A 27,206-nucleotide genomic window follows, 5' to 3' on the forward strand; every position below is an offset into this window, starting at 1 on the left:
AAGGAATTGCTACATGCAGGATTACCTGGGGGAAAAACCAGAGGCTTGCTTTGGTCCCTTCCGGTAATTGAAAGGACTGGCCGTCAGCGAGGGGGAGGAGAGAGCTTCCCTCCATAAATGGTCCCACCCCTGGGCAAGGTGGCTCACTTTGGCAGGTAGCAACCGGGGAGTGTGCACCTGCCACCAGTCAAGCTCAGCCAGACTGTGAGAAGAGGAGAGGCGAGGCACGCCAAGGGAGCCAGTGAACCATGGACAGATTGAAGTGCCCGAACTTCTTCAAATGCAGACAGAAGGAGGTAGGGTTCTGGAAGCTTCTGGTGGTGTAGGGGAGTCAGGAAGGGAAAACAAGGAGGGAGAGTGAGTCTTAGCTTTTTGCTCTCTGTAGCTGTTCCTTACTTTGCATATTTCTTTCTCTTCAACTCTTTTCAAGTATGCCTGATACATTCTCACGAAGTCAGCATGAAAAACAACTTTCCTGCTGGTAGTTAGGAAACTTAGGAGCACCTCAATGTGTACCTTGAGAACACCCAGAGAATGTTGCTCTTTGTCGTTCTCTATACCCTGTTCATATGCTGCAGGGAAATGTAAAGAATGTACTGTCCTTATCTGACCCTGGGAGCATTCCATAGTCAAGCAGCAGCTATCAGGTTGGGAAAGAACTCCTCTCCAAGTGGGGGAGGAGAGAGAAGAGAGAGAGGGGATAGAGGGGACAGAGGGGAAAGAGGGGAGAGAGGGGAGAGAGAGAGAGAGAGAGAGAGAGAGAGAGAGAGAGAGAGAGAGAGAGAGAGAGAGAAGGAGAGAAGAGAGAGTTGCTCCACCTGGTGGGACCGTAAAATTTGTCTCTGGTATTATTCAGCACAGTGATTGTATGCTCTAAAAAGTGTATGAATTGATTTTTATTTAATTAGAAGCAAGACCTGATACTTCTTAATGACCTGCTATAATCTCAGAAATGTTGACTCTTCTTAATTTATACTCAAAACTTTGTATTTGACACTCGATTTGTCTACTTTCATTGCCTTCATGTTCGTAACATTAAACTTGGGATGGTCTTAGCTGAAGAGACAGTGAAAATATCTACTTATAGATTTTTTTTTTAAATTGAAGAAGGAAAGTCTAAGTAAAATTACCTACTCTGAATGCTCTCAATCTGATCTTAGAGGCTAAGCAGGGTTGGGCCTGGCTAGTCCTTAGATGGGAGAACTCTCTTGATTTTGAAAAGAATCCCCCGTGAGTTTTTCACCGTCCCTTTCTATTACTCTCTGGACTTTTGAAATTATGTGTCTGTGGAATGTGTAACAGAAAAGGACGATGTTGATGATATTTTTCTTGTTTAGAAAGTGACAGCTTCATCCGAGAACTTCCATGTTGGTGAAAACGATGAAAATCAGGAACGTGGTAACTGGTCCAAAAAATCAGATTATCTTCTTTCCATGGTTGGCTATGCAGTGGGATTGGGCAATGTGTGGAGATTCCCATATCTGACCTACACCAATGGTGGAGGTAGGCCTTTCCTTCTGTTCTTCCAGTGGTATGTTATATAACTTCTGTATATATAATATAGCATAACTTGTTATATTTTATATAACACATATAAGTATATATTATTAAAATATCACACATATATAATGAGGTATGATGAGCTAAAGAGAGGTATATGATACTCTGAGTAAGTAAAGAGAAAAAAAAACAGGCAAAACATGTATTAGGGTACTGTGAGCTACTAGCTCAAGCTTGGAAACTGCTTCAGAAAACTCTCAGATATAAACTTGATAAAAGTATTACATGTAGTACTTCTGAGTTAATTTGAGATACCATATAATCTTCAATTAGGACTTTTAAAGATCAAGTAAACTGTTTGCCTAGCTAGAGCAAGCTGCTTTAATAAGTATGGACAGATCATGGTTTTAAAATAAGATATTAAGTTGCAATATTCAGTAACATATATTTCAAATTCTATTGACCATGTAGAATATAAATAAAATACAATAGAATTTAATGCAAAATTGTTTTTTTTGTTGCAAAAATAATGCTTTTTATACTTTGTGAATTGTTAAGGTAGGCCCAATAAGAACATGAAACTAACCAAGGCGACCCACAGAGCAAAAGAAAATGAATTGCACAATACTCTAGTAATGTGGAAACAGCTTTTCAGTTACACCATTTTAACTTACTTGAGCTTACAGGTTCTGTTAGAAGTATTGAGGTGACATATGCCTGTATTTCATAATTGAATACCATTGAAATTTTGCCAGTATAATTATTTTTCTCTTGGCACAATAGGATTTTGTGTGGTGATATTTCAACCACATATCTTGTTAATTGAGTGTGTTAAAACAGTCACACTGGCCCTCAGAGACTCAAGAAAGGAGCTCTGTTTATTAAATACTTTAAGTGTGGGTAGCTTAAGTTCTCTCATCTAGAACTTAGGTCATCCAGTAGTGGTTTTGATGTATGAGTCAATAATCATGATCATTTTGGTGTCTATGTCCTAAGGCTCCTTTAAGCTTCTTACAATTGTGTTTGCAATAAGACATGCCTTGTGATTTGACATCATATATTCACCCAATAATCACCACAACTTTCTAGGAAATGAATTAAACTAATTTTAATAGAGTAAATATAAAATATAATACAAATGGAATCATTTTATTTTTCATATGCTATTGTCTTTCTCCTGTTTTTTTTTCTAAAAGTTAATATGGCATATTAAAGGTCACATTATTTGGGTAATAGATAATCTAGATTCTCTAAATGCTTTAAGAATTCATGAGTAGCAAGGAAATAATTTGGAAAAGTTGAAACAACAAATGAAGTGTACATAACACAAAAGCCTGTCTCCATTCATTGAGGTCCATCTTGTTTTTAATAATGGCTGCCAAGACTTCTAGATTGTTTGTTTAGGAAATTTAACATTATGTCTCTGTTTCAGTTTATAGTCTGGTAAACATTCTAATGAGCAATATCATACCCCAAATACAGTAGAAAAGGTAAAAACAAAAGGTTTAAAAGGGGAGTGGGGTGGATGTTATGTGAGAGATTGGTTCTTGTAATACTGGAAGTTAACTGAACAAGTCTCCAAAAGGTCAGAGTCTTCTTTAGAAAACAATATATTTCTTATTAACACTGACTAAAGAGACTGTGATTAGTAAGAAAATTATGAACTTAATTGCAGTAATTTGTATTATCAATCCTACGTAAGATTTACATCCTACAGTTAAAAAATAATTCATGTATTGTTAAGAAATAAAGATAGAAAGGGAGAAAGAAAGAAAGAAAGAAAGAAAGAAAGAAAGAAAGAAAGAAAGAAAGAAAGAAAGAAAGGAAGGAAGGAAGGAAGGCAGGCAAAAGGAAAACAGGTGGAAAGGAAGGAAGGAAGGAAGGAAGGAAGGGAGGGAGGGAGGGAGGGAGGGAAGGAGAGGGAGAAAGAAAGAAAGAGAAAGAGAATGAAAGAAAAAGAATGAAAGAAAGAAAGAAAGAAAAAAGAAAGAAAGAAAAAAGAAAGAAAGAAAGAAAGAAAGAAGGAAAGAAAAGAAAGAAAGGGAGAAAGAAAGAAAGGAAGGGATGGAGAACTAACACTGAAAACATAGCATGTGCTTGCAGTGTTGCCACTGTTTGATCAGTAAACGATTACATTTGATTAGTAACTCCCAAAGGCCCAGCATTGGAACTCTTAACAGAAACTGCTGAGTTGGTATTGCTTTTTGGTTTATACGAACGAAATGTTCACAGGTTAGAAAAATTTCCTTAGATTAAATAAATGATAGAAGATAGAGCCAGAATTGTAAAGATTTATCTAGATCTACAATCTCTGATCTCTCAGCTCCACTGGCTGACTTTTTATACCCTTTTGTTTTTAATAATCATAGTAACCTTACGAGGTAACATTTCCATTGCAATTTGATTAATGAGAGACTCACTGTTAATAAATTCAGCACTTTCATACTAAAAGTATTATATTTTGTACCTCAAACAACATCACTCAAATTCTATTATATTAGGACACTTGAAAATGTTATGCTACTTGTCAAAGTGCCCCTGAAACTTTCACATGGAATAGTATATTTATCTTTTGGCTTTTCAGGTGCTTTCTTGATACCCTATGCAATTATGCTAGCATTGGCTGGTCTGCCTTTGTTCTTCCTGGAATGTTCACTGGGACAATTTGCTAGCTTAGGTCCAGTTTCAGTTTGGAGGATTTTACCACTGTTTCAAGGTTGGTATTTAAAACTTTTCATTATCATGACTGTTGGTCTGCATCAGTGGTTCTTAATCTGTAGCTTATGACTCCTTTTGGGGAGGTGGAATGACCCTTTTACAGGTCTAAGATCATCTGAATATCAAACATTATTTACATTACAGCTAATAAAGTAGCAAATTACAGTAATAAAGTAGCAACAAAAATAACTTTATTGTTTGGGGTCACCACAACATGAGGAATTGTATTAAAGTGTCACCGCATTAGGAAGGTTGAGACCTACTGGTCTAGATGCACATATAAAAGTTTCCAATTAGCAGAAGAAAAAGAGTTTAAAATTATGATACATTTGATCTTATAGAAGTTGATCAATGCTTAGATGCAGAAGTCAACAAGAAGGAAGAAGTTCTATTGGTCAAAAATGATAAGCTATATGGTTATAGTTAAGAGAAATAGATTTTTCAGAGAGTAATGGCTCATGCTATTAATCCCAGTACTCAGTAGGCCGATATAGGCATATCTCTGAGTTTGATGCCAGTCTGTTCTACAGAGCGACTGCTAGGACAGGCAGGGCTACACAGAGAAACCCAGTCTAGGGAAAGTAAGAAATAATTTTGAGAAAGCTAACCTATAGATCTATAAATTAGAGAATCAAAAAATAAAAAATAAAAATAATCACAGCGTGGTGACTATAATTGATGACAATATATTATATTCATATATTGTAATCTCATAAGCACACAGTAAACAGTAAGCTGACTACTAAAATGATAGTCACTTGAAGTAATGTGCTTGTTAATTTGAAGATTAATTCATTCCACAATATGTGTACAATTCAATCATCACATAGTACACGATAAACACAGTTTTCTCTTTCAATTAAAAAATACAAAAAAGACATTGTAAGTCAAAGATGGAATTGCGTCTTTTGTATATATTTTGTGCATACAAAATATGTACAAATGTGTACATATTTGTGTGTATGCATGTCGAGTGAAGATCAAGGTCATATATCTTCCTTAATTCCTTTGAAATGGTATCTCATTGAATTTGGAGCTCATTGTTTAGCTACATGGGATGGGCAGGAAGCACTGAAAATGCCCTGTCTCTATGTCCTTGGTGGTAGGATTTTAGGTGTACTCTATTGCAACAAACTCTTAAAAGGAGAAAAAGCACAGATGCTGGAAATCACACTCAGGTACATACTCCTCTATAGCTTTAGGAAACACTTTACCCATAGAGCCACCTCCCAAGCCTTCAAATGTTAATTTCTTATGTGGATGCATATACAGGAAGGGTTAGGAAAGTCACTAAAAGATGGTTACCAGAGTGTAATTATTTGACAATTTTACATTTTGAATTGTCTAATTACACAGTCCTGTTGTATGTAAACTTTAAGGCTCTGGCTTTAAAATTTATATTGGTTTATTTTATGTATATGTACAATGATTATGCACATACTCACATGTGTGATTGCCTGTAGAGGTCAGAAGAGGGCACTGGATCCTATGGAAGTTGGAGATAGAGGAAGTTGTGAGCCACATCCAGTATGGGTGCTGAGCTCTAGTCTTTTGGAAGAGCAGCAAGTGTTCTTAATCACTGAGCTATTACTCCAGTCCCAAGGCTATAGCTATAGTAACATTTCTCACCATCTGAAAAGCATTCTCCAAAAGCCAAGCATCAAAATTATTTTACCTTTGAGAAGATGAAGTTACAGAGATTGCTCAGTAGTTAGGAACACTGCTTTTCCAGAGGACCCAAGTTTGGTTACCAGCATCAATGTTGGATGTTTCAGGCTCTTCCTGTAACTCCAGCTCCAGAGGATCTTTTGTGTCTGTATTCTGCAGACACTTGCTTTCATATCTGCACACTCACAGGTGTGTGCACACACAAATGCAATCAAAAATAATAAAAATAAATTCTTCTCAAGTTTTGAAGAAAGGTATTGAGAGAGCAACACCCCTCCATGCCAGATACACTGTTTCTGAATTACAACATAAAGTAGTGTGAAAAGGTCTTTTTATTTACTATAGTTTTTGTGGATATTTTGTGGAAATTGTGCTCAACTCATTTTATGGATCAGCAAAACAAATTTCACTTTTTTAATTGTTTTTTTTTTCCAGGTGTGGGAATCACGATGGTCCTGATATCCATTTTTGTGACAATCTATTATAATGTCATAATTGCCTATAGTCTTTACTACTTGTTTGCTTCTTTTCAAAGTGTATTGCCATGGGCAAATTGTTCTACTTGGGCAGATGAAAACTGTAGCAGATCACCAATAGGTAAATTTCATTGGCTTAACTTTTAAAATACTGCTAACCTTAAAATTCTGCAAATAAGTTTAAATGATTAAATCATTTTCTAACCAATTTCAGGATGATTTTATGAAGAGCAAGGCCACAACGAGAAGTACCTTTTCCAAGTCTAAATTCTAAGCAGGGTATAGCAAGAAATGGGGGAGTAGATTTTTTTTGATGTGCTATATTTAATAGCAGTAAATTATAAGTGTAAAGTATGGGTGCCGTCAATATCAGATAATACTATTGGGGTTATCCATACGAATCAGAGGGTAAACTTAGGAAATTTTAATGTTTTTGAAGGGTTTAAAGAAGTCAGCATATGTATAATTGTTAGCTAAGTGTCCACTGAAGGTTATGTTAAGTACTAAATCTTAACTGAAATAACTTATTTTATAGAAGTTATTACTATAAGTATGAGCACAGTTTAAATGTTTAGCTAGTATCCAGCTTGGTGTTCGAGAAGATTTGATGTATTGAGTGTAACATCCTTTGTTTTGTTTGTAACTTTTCTATACTACCTTTACCAAATAATAATTTAAACAGGAAATTAAGTATTTTCCATTAAAATATTTTCCCAGAAAAGTGTTGCATATCTTTCTATCTATCTATCTATCTATCTATCTATCTATCTATCTATCTATCTATCTATCTATCTACCTATCTATCTATTATCTATCTCTTTTATTTACTTATATATATATCTATATATCATTTTTTTAGTAACTGGCTGTAATGTGAGCATAAGGGCAGGAGAGATGTTTATGAATATAAGCTGGGTAAATACCAACAACTTCACCTGCTTGAATGGTAGTGAAGTTTTTCGGCCAGGACAACTTCCCAGTGAACAGTATTGGGAGTAAGTATTGTTTAACTTCTTAATACAGATGCTATTGAAATATTTTATGAAATATAATGAAATGTTGTCAGTTCTTTTCCCCCATTTTATTCTATAGTTTTAATACAGGAATATATTATGAGTTGAACATGTTTCTGTTTACCAATATACCTCCCCACCATTTTAACTCACATAAATAGAAGACAGGAGAACTTTAACAGATAAATACTTCATTTGATTCAAATGGTTATGTCTCCCTGGTGAGTTTTAAATTACCTGAAAGTCAGCTCTCTGTTGATAATGTACCTTTTACAAGTAGTTGTCCAGTGCATGTAACACTGTAAGTAATGGCTTATTAATAATTACCAGTTAATATTATTGTTAGGGGATCATAAAACTTATGAGAGTGATCACCACATAAAGGTGCCTGATGCCAAGCCAAATGTTCTGAGTTCGATACTTTGAACACACGATGGTAGAAGGAGAGAACTGATTCCTGAAAGCTGTCCTCTGATTACTACTCATGTTCAGTAGAATGTGTATCCACACAATAGAAAATTTTAATATAATAAGCAAATTCTAATGATAAGCAATTAAGGTCTGGAGAGATGACTCAGAAATTATGAACATTCATTGTTTTTGCAGAGGACCAGATCCAGGTGCTTAGCACCCACATGGTGGTTTACAACTCCCTGTAATTCCAGTGCCCCAGAATCCCAATGCCCTAGTTTAGTCTTCATGAGAAGTAGGCGTTTATATGACTCATATATACATATACAGGCAAAACACTAGTGCACATAAAATAAACAAATCTTTAAAATACCAATCACCACTTCCACATTTAAGGCTCAGGGAACATTTCAGGAGTGGGAAGGGGGTTGAGAGATTGTGAAAGGAAAAGGATCAGGCAATTTGCTGTGAGATTATGTCTTGTAGTAAAGTCAAAAGCTATACATAGAAAGCTCCAATGGCATGATCACTCACACATGAGCTGAATAAGGAAGACACCAATGGATGTGCCATAGTGGAGGAGGAACAGCTCATATGGCCTCAATCCAACACAAAGTATGATGGGAACTGAGGTAAACTGGGAGCAGAAGAAGCAGTCTTCCTCAGGGAAGAGCACACCAATTGCTTGTCCAGTGCCAAATACTCATTCCTGAAAACATGCATACCGGTAGCCTTGTACAGACTGAGCAGGTTATATATAAAGATTAATAGTTTTGTAGTGCAGTGTGGTGTGGTTGTGTGTATATTATATATTTTATTTGTCCATTCATCTCTTGATGGACACTTAAGTTAGTTAATTTGTGTTTGCTTTCATGAATAGTGCTGTGAACTTGGCAGTGTAATTGTCTCTTGGACATCCTGATATCATTTCTTTTGAATACACACCAAACAGTGGGATTGCTACAGGATATGATGGATAGTTTATTATTTTAATTATTTTGAGGAAGCTCAATAGTGTTTCTCCAACATGATGCTTTCACATTTTGAGTCTTTAAATGTTTTCAAATATCATGCTAAAAACTGGGATTCTGATTTTTTTTTAAGGTTCTTTTTTTACTATTTGATAGATGTGTGCTCACGCGCGTGCGCACAAACACACACACACAGAAAAAGAGAGAGAGAGAGAGAGAGAGAGAGAGAGAGAGAGAGAGAGAGAGAGAGAGAAGAGAGAGGAGTACAGGTGCCTACAAAGGTCAGAGAAATCTGTTCTTCCTGGAGCCAGAATTACAGGTGGTTGTGAGACACATGATGTGAGCACTGAGAACCCAATTCAAGTCTCTCTAGCTTCAGGTCTAGTATTATAAATCCACACATGTTACTGTAGGAAATGGTGGAAATGGTGGAATTTTACAGAAAATCGTTAATGATATGAAGAATCAGGCCATTTCAATTTGATCATATGTATAAGTTTGAGTAAGTAAATACATAATACAATGTTAAAAGTCTTATTAATGAATTTTTTGAGAAAATCCCATATTGAGTCACAGGAAGCTACCAGATAAAAATTAATTTCTTTGCATAGAGGAGATTAAACTGTTGGCAGGAAACATGACTAAAGCTTTATTTCAGTTATTTGTAGTTTGGACTGCCTTTGGGTAATTTTGAAGTTCAAAATCCAACTTTTGAATGAATATTGATCCCTCCATACAACATTGTCTATTGACAAAAGGTTTACAAGATTAAGTTCCAACACTCTGAAGGTTCCCTTTGGATGAAACACATTGCAAAGCCCATTTTTTAAAAGCAAAGGTAATTGATTCTGTGCTTATGTATTTCAGTAAAGTGACACTTCAGAGGTCAAGTGGAATGGATGAAACTGGAGTTGTTGTGTGGTATTTAGCACTTTGCCTTCTTCTGGCTTGGCTCATAGTTGGAGCAGCACTGTTTAAAGGAATCAAATCTTCTGGCAAGGTAAGTTGGAAGTCACCTTAGTGATGTGGTTGCTATCCAACTTCATTGTAGTTCCATCAAATATTATTTATTGATTTTTGTATAATATGGACACTCAAATTCTTAACAGGGGACACTAAAAACTTTGAAAGCCTTTGTGCATAAGACATTGTAGTTTTAAGCATAAACATAGGGTTATTGTTACTGTTAAAACACAGCCAAAATTAATTGTAAGCATTGGGCAGTTGCTTAAAACTCATAGCCTACTAGTTCGAGAGTATGGTTTTAAACTTCTGTTGCACAATAAGCACCTTGAATGAAGTGATAATTGGTGTAGAATGTTTTCTAGGATAATAGCTTCATGGGAAGACATAGAAAATATGTAATCATTCCTTTGAACTAGTCTTTCCTAATGGAGTAACAATCTTCTCTGTCATTGGAGGTCTTTTTCTGAAACACAGTCTCCTTTTCTTCTTCATGTTTTTTTTCCCTAAGTTAAAGAGCTGAGCTGCAACTAAAAATACAATGGAAATATTTTCCTGTGAAAAATTGCATACTGCCCAGAAAATTGTAACTTTACATGTCTTTAACTGACCAGAGTGATGTTACCTAAAAGTTCAAGGGCAGCAATAATTGAAGACACTCCTCTCGCATGCGAACTAATGTGAATGCAATGACATATATTCTTTCCTTGAAAAAATATTGCAGATATTTAAAATCCCATGGAAACTTTCCTATATGCTCCATTTGTACATTTTTGAAACCCTTGGTCCCTTTATGATGCAATAAGTTTTCTTACAAAAGTCTGTTCAAAGCAATTTAATGAGGCAATTGATATTTATTTATTTTTTGGTAACATATTTAGATCATCTCTTTAGGCATATTATCAAACATAGGATATCTGTGGATTAAAGAAATTACATGTTATTGTGTAGTAGCCAGCCTCACTCACAATCTGTTCATTTGGAAACCTGTGTTATGTAAGACAGGAGTACTGTGCCATGTGTATATATCAACCTCCCTTAAGGGAGGTAGCTTTAAGTAGCAAGTGTTCAGCATGCTCTCTCTGTATTCACTTTAATGAAGATTTCATAAGATCTGGACATGTACTAAGAGGTATTTCCCTTTTAACTTGGGGGGACTGAATATAGTAATATTGCTAGCTTTATGTTCCCCATCCCAGCAAAAATGTTTACTGAGAGGAGACATTCAGTCCCCTCGGACATTTATAAGGATCCTCTTAGCAATCCATCTGATCCCAAGTTGCTTATAAATTGATTGTTTATAGCATGAACCTTAAAAATAGTGATCTCTACATCATAACATTTAAGAAATTGATCCATTTTGGAGTGGTGAGAACAGAGAAAGGAAATAATAATTTGTATCAATATCATAGGACTTGCCTATGTTTTGAAACCTGGAGTAAATTATTTCTCTAGTAGCAACTGACTACTAATTTTGCTTATAAAAAATTATATAGCATGATTTTAAAGTGGAATTAACTTTTAGTTGTTCTATTTGGTAGGTGGTATATTTTACAGCTCTTTTCCCATATGTGGTCCTTCTCATTCTGTTAATACGAGGTGCAACTTTGGAGGGTGCATCAAAAGGCATTTCATATTACATTGGAGCACAGTCAAATTTTACAAAACTAAGAGAAGCTGAGGTAAGACTTAATTTGGATTTTAAATTACCTGAAAAGTTAAAACTTAAAACCTTATAACTGCTTTATAAAAAGTATGTCTTACAAAAAGCATATGCAATTAAATGATTAGGGTTTCCACCCACTAGAAATTCTGATTAATGTATGTAATGGCACTTAATGTATGTAATGGCACTAAAACTCTTCATTGGAAGTAAGATTAAGTTTAGCAATAGTGTTAAAACTCATTGTATCAATGGTACTTATTCTATTTGATCTACAGTTTTGGGGGGGTTACTATTCTAAATAAAAGAATATTTCATACCCTAACACCTGTAATTTAAAGATAGAACTATGGGACTCATTCAACATATTTTTGGTAGATTTAAAGAATACCAGAGAAAGTTGGATGGTCTAATATACATTTAATTACCTTGAAAAGTTCGTATATTAACAGTAAGATCAAATTTTGCCCAGTGGATTATAGAGTTAGCACACAAACTTTACATGGACCAAGTAGTCCAGAAATAAAACTGTTGCTTCTATTACAAACAGAAACACGTGTTTTGAATATAAGTTTGAAATTATTTACCTGTAAATCATTTATTTTGTAAGTTGGGGGCACACACATGGTGTGGTGCACATATGGAAGTCAGGGGGCAATTTTGGAGTCAGTTCTCTTCTATTATGTTGTCTCCATAGACCTTGGATCATCAGGCTTAGCAACAAATGTTTTTAATCACAGAATTGTCTTTCTAGTCTTGAATAACTCTCTTAGAGAGGCCCATTGGTCGTGCAAACTTTATATGCCTCAGTACAGGGGAATGCCAGGGCCAATAAGTGGGAGTGGATGGGTGGGGGAGCGTGTGGGGGACTTTGGGGATAACATTGGGAATGTAAATGAAATAAATACCTAATAAAAAAAAAGTTTAGTCCATTTCTAGACAATGGCTGTGTATCATGGGCATATAAAATGTTTTACAGCTTTAATTGTGCAGGGCATTAACAGTAATCTTACACAGCTACCATGCTTCTATTGATATAGCCAAAGACACTTACGTGTTTTTAGTAGTTCCATCATGTTCTTGGCACATATTAAGATTAATCTCAATCTTATATCAAAATTTAGAGACGGAAAAAAATTGTGCTAATATTACCTGCCACACCAGTGGTGCTATCCAAAATGGATAGTTTAGACTTCTATTGTATATATATATATATATATATATATATATATATATATATATGCTGACTTCCAGACATTGAAGTTTTCTTTTTAAAATATTTACAAATCAAATATTTATCCAATCACTGTCGAATGTTTTTAGTAACCAACCTCAAGTTGATCAGTTTGAATCTTGGAAATCTATTATTTAACTTTTGAAAAATTGAAATGTAATTTTCTGAGTTTGCTTACTTTTGCAGTGCCCAATAATTTTCACTGTCATTAACCTCACCAGTTATAATTACTTTAGAATTATGATATTTTATTTTTATACACTTGGAGATTAATAAACTTTGGTGTGTCCACAGGGCATCTTAATGCACTTCTTAATTAGTCTTAGTCCATATCTTTTTAACCTTGTTCACTAATCCATTCTCAACGAGAAGACCATTTTTCTGTTAAGTTAGTAAACATGATAAAATAAGGTAATATACTGGAGAAATAGAAAACTCTTGTAAATGTGGGCTGATATACAATTATTTTAACTATTGATAGTACATCATCATATAGTTACTTCATTTTCCCCAAGAAGTATACCCTCCATTTTCCTTAAGTCTCATAACTTTGAACACAGATGAAAAGCCCCTTTGATATGTTTAAGTGGCTTTTTACAAGCCTCAGACACCTGGGCTTTATACTCCTTTGAAACTATTTTGAAGTTTTCATATGCATTTTATATTTGCCTCTGTTTCTGTGTCTATTATTAAATAGGAATCAGACCTACATTTAAAGCTCCTTGTGAACCATGCAATTTAGTCCTCTTACTCCTCCACTCCCCATAGCAAATGACCACATTCCATGTTTTGGGAGTTTACTGGTGATGACAATAGTTTTTCTCAGATTAGCATTCTTTCTCAACACTAATCTGACTCATCCACCTCAGCTCCTCTTAAATCACATATTCTTGCATAATATATCAAGTAGAGAGGCTCAGAGACCAACATAAGCATGAGTTTCATCTCCTAAGGTGGACCACAATGAAAGAACTAAGGGTAGTTTTTTAAACATGACTGTGTTATATATAAATGAAATTATCTTGGTCTATGTGCGTCTGTATGTATATATATTCATATCCACCCAACATATCCATCTCCCTTCACATAGAAATGCTATAATCTACCATGAAAAGTGTCTTTTGAAGACCCAGTGATATTTATTCCCTAGGATATTTGCTTCTATTGAAATAATATTCAAATAAAAAGTATTGTTTTTAAACATATAATAAACTAAAATACTATATGATTGTTTCTTATAGTAACAATTATAGCTACTATGACACAGCTTTCTAAATATTATTGTTATTGTTCACACCTACCAATGAGTTAAAGAAGTTAAACTGAAAAAACAGAGGATGAATGGTTTGGATGTAAATTTATTCTTTTTAATTCTAAAACCAGAATTGTTATTCACATACACTCAAGCTATTCAACCTGCATTCCGCTGACCAGTATGGTGTTAAGAGAACTGAAAGGATACTTTTTGTTCAAATGTAAATAGGCTCCGTTATCTGAAATCTATGTACATAAAGTTTTCTCTTTTGAGTGGTATTATATCCAAAGACAAATAATTAAAATCTTTGAATATATTAACCTGAATAAATCTCCGACTTAACTGTTGACCTTTAACAAAGAAGGAGGAGAGGCAAATTGGACATCAGCAATGATAAAGGAGTGGAATTAGACAAACAGCACAGAGTCAGGGTGGGCTGTCTAGTAACATCCTTGCTAAGAATTAATGTGGTTTTAATGTCACATTGGTACACAGAATCAATAGAATTCTAATAAAATTCCCAACACAGATATAAAGTGTGGAGAAACTATCATGTCAGATACAAAACATTATTACAAAAAGCACTACAATGTTGCAGTAATTAAAAAACATGGTTTTAGCATAGGAACAGATATACCAATAGGTGGTATAAAATAGTAATTTAAAAAATATTTTTATGAAGAAACAAAGCTTGGCATGTGGTAGAGGTAACAACTTATTTCACTCTGGAAAGGATGCATGATCCGATGGATGTCATTGATAACTAATGGATGTAATGTATCATGTCAATTATCCTTAAACAATTGAAAATGACACAAAGTGGAAATATGTGTATCATATTATGTCTAACATATATGTAATTAATATGTGTAACATAAATTTCAGGGCAATTGAAAATTTTATATTTTCTTTTTTTTTTTTTTTTTTTTGGTTTTTTGAGACAGGGTTTCTCTGTGTAGCCCTGGCTGTCCTGGCACTCACTTTGTAGACCAGGCTGGCCTCGAACTCAGAAATCCGCCTGCCTCTGCCTCCCGAGTGCTGGGATTAAAGGCGTGCGCCACCACGCCCGGCTGAAAATTTTATATTTTCAATAAAACAGTTTCATTTAGAGAATACAGAATAACATCCCAATAACCTTGGGTTAAATTTTGTTTTCAGACACAGACAAAGAAACAGAGGTAAGCAAGGCTGAATAATTTCAGCTATATTAAACAGCAATAATAAAAATACTTTGGCTTATTATAAGAACACAAAATAAAGAAGACAAAAAAGTAATCCACGGATTTAGAAGGGGAAAACCTCTCAAGATATAGAACACAGCATCTTAGATTTCAGTTTCAAAATTGAGTTACTGGGTGTGGTGTGATTATACATAACTTAAATTCCACAGGCTAATTTGTCATCCTGGTACACAGAAACCCCATTTCATTAAGGATGAGAGAGAGAGAGAGAGAGAGAGAGAGAGAGATCCTAGAAATCAAATAAAGCAAATAATTAAAGAAAATGTGAAGCATGTGAACAGAAAAAGAAGTCCTGAGGAAAAACATTAATTTTTGTTAAGTAGTGAGTATAATCAAATCTCTTAATTCAAAGTGATATACAATCTGTCTGATAGGTGATCCCCAAAGAGGTCATGACCCACTAGGAGAGCCACTGTTAGAGAGGAATGGAACCTCTCTCATCTTCATCTAGTAAGAGGACTAACTAGTGGGAAGATTCTAGAGGATGACTTGACAAGATTCAGTGAAAGAGAGGATGCATATCACCTTTGATATTCTACACCCTCACCTACATGAGCAGGACATATGTACAAGAATGTTCAAAGTTACATCATAGCAAAACATTAAGTAATCTAGTATCAGTCAACAGGAGAAAGAATAAGTTGTAATATTTATAGTGGGGTATAGAGAAGCAAAAAGTGATTAAAATGGCATGTATTTAATTTTTAAAATTGTAATTATATTTTATAGTTTTGCATATGTACATATGTACGCATACTGACCACTCATCGCTTATCTACCAACCATCCGTGGCCACCCATTTACCTTTCAGAATTCTCATATATGCATGTCTACTCAGAACGACATATTTTTCATTAAACCACCTGAACTTGTCCCTAGTCTCTAATTTTTAAATTTCAGAAATGTAAATTATATCAAATTGAAATTTTATATGGCTGGATTTGATAATGGTTAAATATCACAATGCTGAACTACAAAGGCCAGTTGTGTTAATTTCCATGCAGCAAGGTAATTCTTCTATGAACCCTAAACATTCAAAACTAAAAATAAAGATAAATAGCTAGGCAGTGGTGAGGCACACCTTTAATCTGAGCACTAGTGAGGCAGAGGCAGGCAGATCTGTGAATCTGAAGCCAGACTGGTCTACAGAGCAAGTTCCAGGACAGTCAGAGAACATAGCAAGGCCTTGTCTTGAAGTTTATGGATGAGGAAATCACAGACACCAAAGTCAGAGTCAGTTACTAATGGAGCATGAAAAACACACACAGAGAAATTAAGACTCCTACCATTGTCTTCTTCACCTTGATGGTTGACATTTAAGTATTCATTTCCTTATGTTATAATACACTCATATTAACCCATGAATTATTTTATATGAATTCAATTTTTAGTGTGCATGTTTCAAACTTAAAAAAAAATGTTCTCTTATAGGTCTGGAAGGATGCTGCCACTCAGATATTTTATTCCCTTTCTGTGGCTTGGGGTGGCTTAGTGGCTCTGTCATCTTACAACAAGTTCAACAACAACTGTTACTCTGATGCAATTATAGTTTGCTTGACAAACTGCCTCACTAGTGTGTTTGCTGGATTTGCTATATTTTCTATTCTGGGACACATGGCTCATATATCTGGAAAAGAAGTCTCTCAAGTTGTAAAATCAGGTATATAATTCTTTATGATACCAAGTTGGATTAATTAGATATAGCTCACTTATGAAACTCTGGTATAACTTATAGTCATCTATACTTATGATTAGAGTTATTGTATTTTTCAGTTCATTTGACATAATTTATTTTAATATAATAGCTCCTAAAAGATCTGGATAGACAGGAGTATTTTATGGAACTGTTAATTCTGAAGACATAATGTTGGGAACATATTTCAGTTGGTACAGTGCTTGGCAAGCATGCACAATGCCCTGAGTTTTATTTTTAGCATCTCATAAAGCAGATATGGTGTTCTATGCATGTAATCTCAGCACTTGGGAAGTAGAGATAGGAGGATTAGAAATTCAAGACTAGCCTTATTTACTGAGATAAACTGAGGCCAGCTGAGGCTGCATGAGACCTTAGCTAAAAGAATGAGAAAAGAAGACAATTTTCTGTATTTTATTTAATACTTCAAATGAATTACTCAATCCACAATTACAAGGTTCAGGTATAATGATAAGGATATTCTATGCTTTATGAGAGAAACAACTATGACCAAATTTTCCCATATGCAATTAACAGTATTGGATCTGAACTTTTAAACTTATATAATAGGAAGAATCAAGTGACCCAGTACATAATTGTGTACAGCTCTCAAGGAATCTGATTAACAAACTTTCTAACCCTAAGGACAATAGTCAAAGGATGCTTGGTGTCCAGCTATAAGACCCATAGAAAATGAGTTCTAGGATTATTCAAGTAAGAATCTCTTGGAAACGTTTATTATATTTAATATAATATAATAGAAATATTAAAGAATCCCTGTATGAAAAGGGATTTTGGAGATCATTTAATGTCCATTTCCTCATAGTTCACTGATACACAGAAACATTTTGTCTTGCACAAATGTAAATATTTAGAAAGTCATAGAGACTAGTTGAAAAGCTAATGGTATGAACTCTATGTCAGTACTCTGGGAAGGTACAGAAACTGAAAGTACTTAAAACTGATGGTCACATGGAAAAACTGGAACAAACTACAAAGTGCTTTAAAGGTTATAGCATCAAATTGAAAATGAGATTCCATCTAGGACTTTATTTTATATACAATATTGCAGGTATCTATAAACTGAAATAGTATTACTTATAATTATTCTGGGTAAATAATTGGCAAGACAGTGGAAGACTAAATTCATTCCAGCTAGGCATGGTATGATCCATTCCTTTAATCCCAGTCCTAGGAAGGCAGAAGTTGGCAGATTTCTCTCAGTCTGGTCTAGATGACAAGTTCCAGGACAGCCAAGCTATATAGAAAGACCCCACCTCAAAAAGCAACAACCACACAAATCCATTTTGTACATTTATTTTTGTAAATATTTCATTTTTTCATTTTATTTTTTACAAATTTTAGGATAAGGTGAACTAATTTACATTTTTGTCATTTAAGAAATATGTTCTTCTTTGTAATCAGTCTTTTTGTTACTGAGAGAGGGTCTCATGAATTCCAGGCTAGTATCAAACTCAGTATGAAATAAAGGATGATTTGGAACTCCTGATCCTCCTTTTCTCCACACAAGTCCTGAGATAACAGGTGTGTGCCACCACACCTCATGCCAGTCAATTGATTACAGTCTGGATACGTGGCTAACTGGGTAAAAGCATTTGTTATGCAAGCACAAGGACCAGAGTTCAAATCCCACAAATCTCTGCAAAAGCCTATGCTTAGTGTGAAAAATCTGTAGTACCAGAACATGGAGAGACAAGAGGCAAAGATAAGAGAATCCTCACTTATGGGCCAGCTATCCAGAAATAAACAGCAGAGAAAAAAAGAGGGGAAAGACCATATTTCAGCAAGATTTAAAGCAAAGGCCAACATCCAAGGTTGTTCTCAGACCTCTATATGCACAGTATGGCCCTTGAATTCCTGAACTCTTGCATGAATGATGCATGAATGAACACACACAGAGAGACACAGACACACACACACACATTTATACATTAAAACACTAAAATAATGAAAGGTTTAAAATTCTAAGACAACTTTTATGAAAAAGAATGTATTAGTAGCTTAATTTATGTCATATACTCACATTAGTGTGACAGCTCAACATTTATTTACTATTACTGTGTATGAGAGAGGAAAGAGAGAGCGAGGGCAGGTCTATGCACATCACAGTGTTTGTGTGGAGGTCAAAGGACAATATTCAGGAATCTGTTCTCTCCTTCCATCATAGACTTTGGGGATTGAACTCAGGTCATCAAGCTTAAGTGGCAAGTGCTTTCACCCAGTGAGCCACGTCTCTGGACTCCAGTAAAACAAAGACGCTAGGACATCAGTTGCATTGCCAAAGCATGATGAGGTTTTAACAGTATATTACTTTGAAAATGTTCAAATGTGTAAATTTTCCTGGCAATTAATTTAAAAACTCACACGTTTTTCTTAGGATTTGACTTGGCATTCATTGCCTATCCTGAAGCTCTAGCTCAACTCCCAGCTGGTCCATTCTGGTCCATATTATTTTTCTTCATGCTTTTAACATTGGGCCTTGATTCTCAGTTTGCTTCTATTGGTAAGTAATAACTTTTAGTATTAAAGAACTGATATTTAATCCTGTTTCCTGTACTTGAAACCATCCTATTTCATTATCAGGTAATATCATACCATATCCTTTTAGCTACTATTAACAGAATGAATTTTACAAATTATTTTAATTTAAAAATTAAATCCATAAAAGTATGATATACTTATTTACTTGGCACAGAAAATACTTTATTCTATTTGCTTCAGATAGATATTTTGGAGGGGGTCATTTTTCAGTTACTTTATTCAGAGTTTTGTATTTGTTTCTTAATTCAGTGCACACTATACAAAGCAATGTAAAAATGACAATTTTCTCTTCCCTGCCCCCTGTACCTGGACAACCTCATTTCTCCCTGAAAACTTGATTTTAGCTTGAAAGAGTTTTAACAAAACACATATTTTTCATTATTTTTTTGTAGAGGCAACCACTATAATCGCTAGTGTCCTATTTGATTCAAGTGTATATGCATGTACATGAGTGAATGTGTTATACAAACCTCCATATATACATTCATATATACATGTTTGTACGTATATAAACATGTCCATTAATAGCATAATTTTAAATATTTCATATAAATTTGAAGTTTCATGGTATATATATATATATATATATATGCTATCTTAACAAGACATATGGGTCTATTATATCATATATTATCCTATTGACTAGTATTTTGAATCATCTTTTAAAAATTCTACACACTGCAGCTGGGGAGCTGTCTTAGTTAGAAAAGTAGTTGCTATGCTCTCATCATGATATTACTTTGAACTCCAATATCTTTATAAAATCTGGGCAAAGTGGCACAGTCCTGTAATCTCAAGGCTGGACAGGTGGAGAGAGTAGTATTGTTGGGGGCTCACTGTTTCATCAATAGAGTCCATTTGTGAACTCCAGGTTCAGTGAGAAACCCTGTCTCAGAAAAACAATGTGAAAGGCACTTGAGAAGACTGCCCTCTGCCCACTTACTTGTAGCACACATGTGCACATGCACCTCACGTATGTGCTTTCATATACTCACACATAGAAATGCAAATTGCACACAATGAATACATTCTTTTTATGTATGGTTCTGTGTATACAAATGAAATTTCCTAAAGGTACACAACTAGAAAATTTGAAAAAAGTTTGAAAATATTACATTTTTAGTAATTCTTTGAGAATTTTGTATAGTGTATTTAGATTGTATTCAACTAGACTCTTCCCATATCACCTCCATATCTCTTTTCTTTTCTGTCTTTACTAAGCCACTGACTCAAATTTGTCCTACCCATATACATAGTGGGTCATTCACTGGTCCATCCAATGGACCAACCGTCACACATTTACAGAAAACTGACTGTTACTCCTCTAGAAGTCAACTGTCATTAGCTTTTCAGTTAAATGTGAGAACAAATGCCCCCTCCCCCATGGTGCTGGAATGTTGACTGGCTTGTTCTTGCATAGGCAATTACAGCTGTGAGTTCATGAGTGCAGTGCTTCTGTCACAACTAGAGGATACCCTTTTGCTCTGAGGCCTGCATGACCGCTGGCTTTTAATCTTTCTGCCTCTTCTGTTATGATCCCTAGGCCTTGGTGTGTGTTATCTATGTGATACAAATGTCCCATTTGTTGCAGAGTCTGTGAATGTGTATGCATACAAACACACACAAATTACCCACACAGGTGAAATAACTCCCCATAGATATAATTCTATGTACACAAAAGAAATTTCCCTAAAGCACACACCTGGGACGTTTGAAACAATTTTTATATCATTGCATAATATATCCCATTTTCTTACTTTATTCTGTTTATAGGACAAATTTAGGTTCTTCTGGTTGATTTCCAAAGCCTTCAAATATGTCAAATATAATTATTATAGATCTTTCTACTTATACATTTTTCCTTTAGATAAATCTATTAGACATCCTATTCTTCCCTTCTTTCCTCTTTCTCCCCCTCCTTTTATTTCCACACTCTCTCTCCTTCTCAGTCCTTCTGTTTACTTGTTCTCTCTTCCTCTTTTGCTGCTGGAAACCAAACCTGGGGACTAAGAGAAAAGACCTTATTGGCTGTTAAGAAACAATGCCCAGAGTGTATTCTCAGCTTCTTTGTGTAAATTCAATGAATAGAAATTGAATTCTCTGATAGTCTTATTCAGTTGAAATGTAATACACCATTTCCTCCTCTAGAAACAATTACAACAACAATTCAAGATTTGTTTCCCAAAGCAATGAAGCGCATGCGGGTTCCTATCACTTTGGGATGCTGCTTGATTTTGTTTCTCCTTGGCCTCGTTTGTGTGACTCAGGTACAGAATAGCTTTTAACTTTTGTAGACAAATACTAATTGGAATATACTTTTAAATTTAAACAAATATACTAAGGTTCAAGCTGGTGTTTTGTGACAGGTTCAGTTTCTATTTGGATGGAAGTTTTCCAAAATTCAGTTATTTTCTCCTTTGTAACTTTGCTAGTACATAGTCTCCAATAATGACAATTTTCCAAGTAACACATGGATTATAAAGTCTATTTTCTTGTTAGCTATTACAGAGCTCATAATCAACTGCTCTAAATGGTAACATTTTGCCAATATTGTAGTATATTATTTAAAAAAATCTTGTTTTTAAGACAAAAACCATACTTGAATTTATACTTGGAATATACATTTCATATAGTTTTAAAATATAATCTATTTGAATACATTACCAAAATTGTAGTTAAAATATAATTGTAATTTGTGTGAATTTTGTTTTTGTTTTGTTTCCTTGTAGGCTGGAATTTACTGGGTTCATTTGATTGATCACTTCTGTGCTGGATGGGGAATTTTAATTGCTGCTATCTTGGAAATTGCAGGAATCATCTGGATTTATGGTAAGTGGTGATTGCAGATCTGTTTATAAGTCTTATACACTATCATTTAATTCATTTTCATTAAGATTATATAATCATATTTATAATTGCACATATAGTTGTAAAATACAATTTATTGCGCAAAGTACATTATGAATTAATTGGAATATGAAACGGGATTCCAGGTATATGCTTCACTGTTGCAGTTTAGTGAGGTATTTAAATGAAGAAAACCAATTTGTATGACTATTCCTATGGAAGCTGTAAGAAAGGGCTCAGAGTCTGAAATTGTTCTCTGTAGGAGGAAATCGATTCATTGAAGATATAGAAATGATGATTGGAGCAAAAAGATGGATATTCTGGCTTTGGTGGAGAGCTTGCTGGTTTGTCATCACTCCTATTCTGTTGTCTGTAAGTAACAGTATTCAATGAACTTGCTATTGATAATATGAGTCATACCTTTAAATGTACGATTATACTTTGTTCTAAGTAATTCCTCCACCAGCTCCAACTGGTTCTCTTCGCATGTGTGTTAGACATGCATGTGTGTGTATATGTGTGTCAGTTGAGCAGGAAAATATACCTTTTTTGGAAAAGAGTAGTACAACTCAGAGATTAAGTCCCAGAACATCTCCTAACTGCCTTAATTATTTCTAGTGAATTTTGAAAAAAAAATCTAAAAATCATTTAGAGCAGTCGTTTTCAAATTTAATGCTGTGTCCCTTCAGTATACCTCATGTTGTGGTGGTCCCCAATGATAAAATTTCATTGGCACTTCATAATTATTTCGATAGTTATGAATTGTAAATAATTGTGTTTTTCAATGCTTGGGCGACCCCTGTGAAAAGGTTGTTTGACCCTCAAAGTGGTTGCAACTCATGGGTTGACTATCGCTGATTGAAAGGAAAATTTTATTACCTTCTTTGGAGGGAGGATTTTTTTTTTAATCTCAGCCTAGCCTTGAAATCAGTATGTAGCTGAGCATCATCTTTAACTCTGGATGCTCTTGCTTCCATCCTTTGTGAATACTGAGATTTCAAATAAATCTTAGATTTTTGTAACACGTTTTTTTTTATTGGATATTTTATTTACATTTCAATTTTATCCCCCTCCCTGGTTTCCCCCCTCCTGGAAACCCTTACCTTCCCATCCTCCTCCCCCTTCTATGAGGGTGTTCCTCCACCCACTGACCTAAACACACCTCCTTGCCCTTGATTATCCTACACTGGGGCATCTATTGAGCCTTCATAGGACCAAGGACCTGTCCTTCCATTGATGCATTGACAAGGCCATCCTCTGCTACATATGAAGCTGGAGCCAGGTGTACTCCTTTGTTGATGGCTTAGTCCCTGGGAGCTCTGGGGGTTCTGGTTGGTTGATATTGTTGTTCTTCCTATGGGGTTGCAATCCCCTTCAACTCCTTCAGACCTTTCTCTAACTCCTCTACTGGGGATCCTGCACTCAGTCCAATGGTTGGCTGCGAGTCTCTGCCAAGATGCTCCAACATGTAATTAGGACACATACTCCACTATGTTCATAGCAGCCTTATTTATAATAGCTAGAAGCTGCAAAGAACCCAGATGTCTTTCAACAGAGGAATGGATACAGAAATTGTGATACATTTACACAATGGAGTACTATTCAGCTATTAAAACAATGACTTCATGAAATTCTTAGGCAAATGGATGGAACTAGAAAATATCATCCTGAGTAAGGTAACCCAATCACAAAAGAACACACATGGTATGCACTCACTGATAAGTGGATATAAGCCCAAAGGCTCCAAATAACCAAGATACAATTCACAGACCACATGAAGATCAAGAAGGAGGAAGACCAAAGTGTGGGTACTTCATTCCTTCTTTAAAGGAGAACAAAATACTCACAGGATGGAGATAAAGTATAGAGCAGAAATTGAAAGATAGACCATCCAGAGACTGCCCCACATGGGGATCCATCCCATATACAGTCACCAAATCCAGACACTTGTGGTTGCCAAGAAGTGCTGCTGAAAGGAGCCTGTTATGGCTGTCTCCTGAGAAGTCCTGCCAGAACCTTTGTAACACTTCTTGTACTAATATCAAACTTATTATTTTTTTTTATTCAAGAAGAGGCTAGGAGGGAATTGTGTTTGGTTAAATGTGCCAGTACTACATGTTTAAATTTGAGTAATGGGGTAGGGGTTGGGGGAAAAAAGTTGTGTCTTGTACAACAAATAACAGCAGTTAAAGAGGGACAGAAAAGTCTACTTGTGCATTCTCACTCGATTTTTTATATATATGCTAGCTATCTTGTGGCATAGACTGAAACCAAACTAACAGTTTAAAATCCTTGTGTATGTGTCCACAAGAAAGTTGTTGGAAAAGGTAATTTTATTTTTTATTTGCCTTGGAGAAAACTCTATAATGCCTTCTATTGTTACCCATTTATCCTACTTACATAATTATAGCTTAATTTTATTGTTTGATAAATATCAAATTATGACTCATTTATAACACAAAGTCTAATCTTTTGTATTTTTTAATGCTTTCCTTTCTTAGGCAATTCTAGTCTGGTCACTGGTGAAATTTCACAGACCTGATTATGCTGATATTCCATATCCTGACTGGGGAGTTGCTCTTGGCTGGTGTATGATCATTTTCTGCATTATTTGGATACCAATTATGGCTATCATAAAAATAGTTCAGGCAGAAGGAAACATACTTCAGGTAAGCACATTTAAATTATATATATATATATATATATATATATATATATATATATATATATAATAAAATTTGACATTACTTATATTTTACTATAAGTTCCTTGTAGAAGTCTGTTACTGTATCCTCAGGTCTTATGGCACTCTTTAGGACATAACATTTGTGATCTCTGCATTTATTTGTATAGTTATTCTTATAGATGTCAAAAAAGCAAATGACCCATTTGCTTCTTCTCTATGTAATCTTTACTTTTTAATCTTCATATGTCTGTAGTACAGAGTCTAATATTGTAATTAAGTTGTATTTATTTGAATTAGCTTGGTAAATTATCTTTCATCCATTACTGCTCTTGAATCATCTTTCTTCCACAGAGGCCTACAGTAATAGAGTTTATCAAGTCTACACTGACAAGATAGGCATAGGAAACTTAATTTTAGTAAGTTCCTCTTCTTATCCAAGAGCAGATCTAAATAAATGGTTCGATATTTGGAACTTCCTTTTCTCAATTTTTGAAACATATCCAGTGCACAATAGTTTAGCTTCCCATCAGATTCTTTGTGACAAGGACTAAAATGAATCCAAGAAAGCTGCTTTTTTTCTAAAGGTGTCATATGCCTATCTTCTGAAATCATTCTTTTGGTGTAGTAGTTAGGATAATTCTATTAACAGGTAATAGCAATTTATTTGGTTACAATTGTTAGATGGTGTTTAAGATATCACCACTTTTCTTTTTTCATTAATTAGTTAATTTTCTTTACATTCTGCTCACAGTCCCCCACTCCCTGCCCATTACTGCCTCCCTTTCTCCTTAGAGAAAGGGAAGACTGCCTTGACTAGAACCGACTCTGGCACATCAAGGCATTGCAGGACTAATAGGCACACCCTCTCCCCCTGAGGTCAGACAAGGCAATCCAGGTAGGAGAAGGGGATCCAAAGGCAGGCAACAGAGACCAAAACAACCCTGCTCCAGTTATTAGAGGATCTGTATGAAAAGCAAGCTGTGCATTTGGTACAAATGCTTAGGGGACTAGTTCCAGCTCCCTGGCATGCCCCCTGGTTGGTGGCCCAGTCTTTGTTAGCCCTATTAGTTGACTCTACATCTTCTTGTGTCCTTGTTCCCTCCTGTCAATCTCTCCCCCATCAAACTCTTCCATAAGACTCCAGAGCTTACTACTTTTCTATGATTGTCATGTCATTCTTGCTAGCAAAAGCCTTTACCATAAAAGTGTAGTTTAATATTTGCCTTTTTTAAAATGGATAATAGCACTTAAATTCTAAAATAAGATTTTTTTTTTTTTTTTGTTATTCAGCGTATCATAAGCTGCTGTAGACCAGCTTCGAACTGGGGTCCATACCTGGAAAAACATCGTGGGGAGAGATATAGAGACATGGCTGAACCGGCAAAGGAGACTGACCATGAAATACCTACTATTAGTGGCAGTACAAAACCAGAATGAGATGTAACTTTTGAAAATATCTAATGGTTATATAATGTGATTTTGAAGAGTAAGGGAGATTTTTAATTTATTTGTATGTTAATCAATTAGGGAAATGTACATGTCATGCTCAGTACAGGATTGTAAGTACTTTTTTTCACTTAATCAAGAATGAAATATTAAAATGTGAATCTATCAGTGTTTAGTAATGTGTTTCCCTTTAAGATTAGCTATTTGTTAGTACATATACCCAGGTCTGTTTCGCAATGACATTTTGTAAATGTTACTGGAATGTTTTGTTCTGTTTTGTTTTTAGTGTACTGAAGGTCTCCTGCGAGACGATTACTTAGGAAGTGATCATACATTGTACTTTGTGATTTTAAACACACTGCTTCTGTAGTCTAAATATGTATTTTTCTCTTTCATAGAATAGGGAAATAATAAGTCAGCGACGTTAAAAGCTAGTGTTACACAGTTAAAGTCCTCACTTACCTTACAAATGTCACAAATTGGCCTGGGGTGATTGCTTAGTGACAAGATAAATGGCTATCACAGAGGATGTAGGTTCAATTCTCAGCACCAAGGTTACTAATACCATCTTTAACTCTAGTTCCAGGAAATCCAATGTCCTCTTCTGATGTCTATGATACTGCATGCACGTGGTGCACATACACACAGGCAAAAAAACACCCATACCAATAAAATAAAATGAATAAACCTCTTTACCCAAAGAAGTTCCACAAATATGTAGGAAAATGACTGTATGTTATATGAGGATTGTTGTTTAATATCTGTGATCCAAATATGTCTAAACATGTTATCAATTTATTATGTATCATGTTTTCTATGTAAACTTTGCAGTTGTACTCTTTAGTTAGAGTGGAATGAT

The 27,206-nt window shown here is 34.9% G+C and overlaps 1 protein-coding gene across 1 annotated transcript; it reads left to right on the top strand.

The window, feature by feature from the left end:
• Slc6a14 (solute carrier family 6 member 14) lies at positions 1 to 27,206 on the top strand. Its single transcript, XM_021153307.1, has 14 exons — positions 1 to 296; positions 1,338 to 1,503; positions 4,085 to 4,216; positions 6,322 to 6,483; positions 7,222 to 7,357; positions 9,625 to 9,757; positions 11,262 to 11,402; positions 16,545 to 16,773; positions 19,205 to 19,330; positions 21,517 to 21,635; positions 22,098 to 22,197; positions 22,478 to 22,587; positions 24,717 to 24,884; positions 26,192 to 27,206. The coding sequence occupies exons 1-14, from the start codon at positions 249 to 251 to the stop codon at positions 26,336 to 26,338; spliced, it is 1,917 nt and encodes a 638-aa protein (XP_021008966.1). The 5' UTR covers positions 1 to 248; the 3' UTR covers positions 26,339 to 27,206.

This window comes from Mus caroli, chromosome X, assembly GCF_900094665.2.
Source record: "Mus caroli chromosome X, CAROLI_EIJ_v1.1, whole genome shotgun sequence".
Lineage (NCBI taxonomy): Eukaryota > Metazoa > Chordata > Mammalia > Rodentia > Muridae > Mus > Mus caroli.

Bases quoted from the DNA above. Each gene is read 5' to 3' on its own strand.
- Slc6a14 (XM_021153307.1), top strand. From the start codon at position 249: ATGGACAGATTGAAGTGCCCGAACTTCTTCAAATGCAGACAGAAGGAG. The intron at 4,217-6,321 runs GTTGGTATTTAA...TTTTTTTTCCAG, and splicing joins GATTTTACCACTGTTTCAAG to GTGTGGGAATCACGATGGTC. The intron at 22,198-22,477 runs GTAAGTGGTGAT...TGTTCTCTGTAG, and splicing joins AGGAATCATCTGGATTTATG to GAGGAAATCGATTCATTGAA.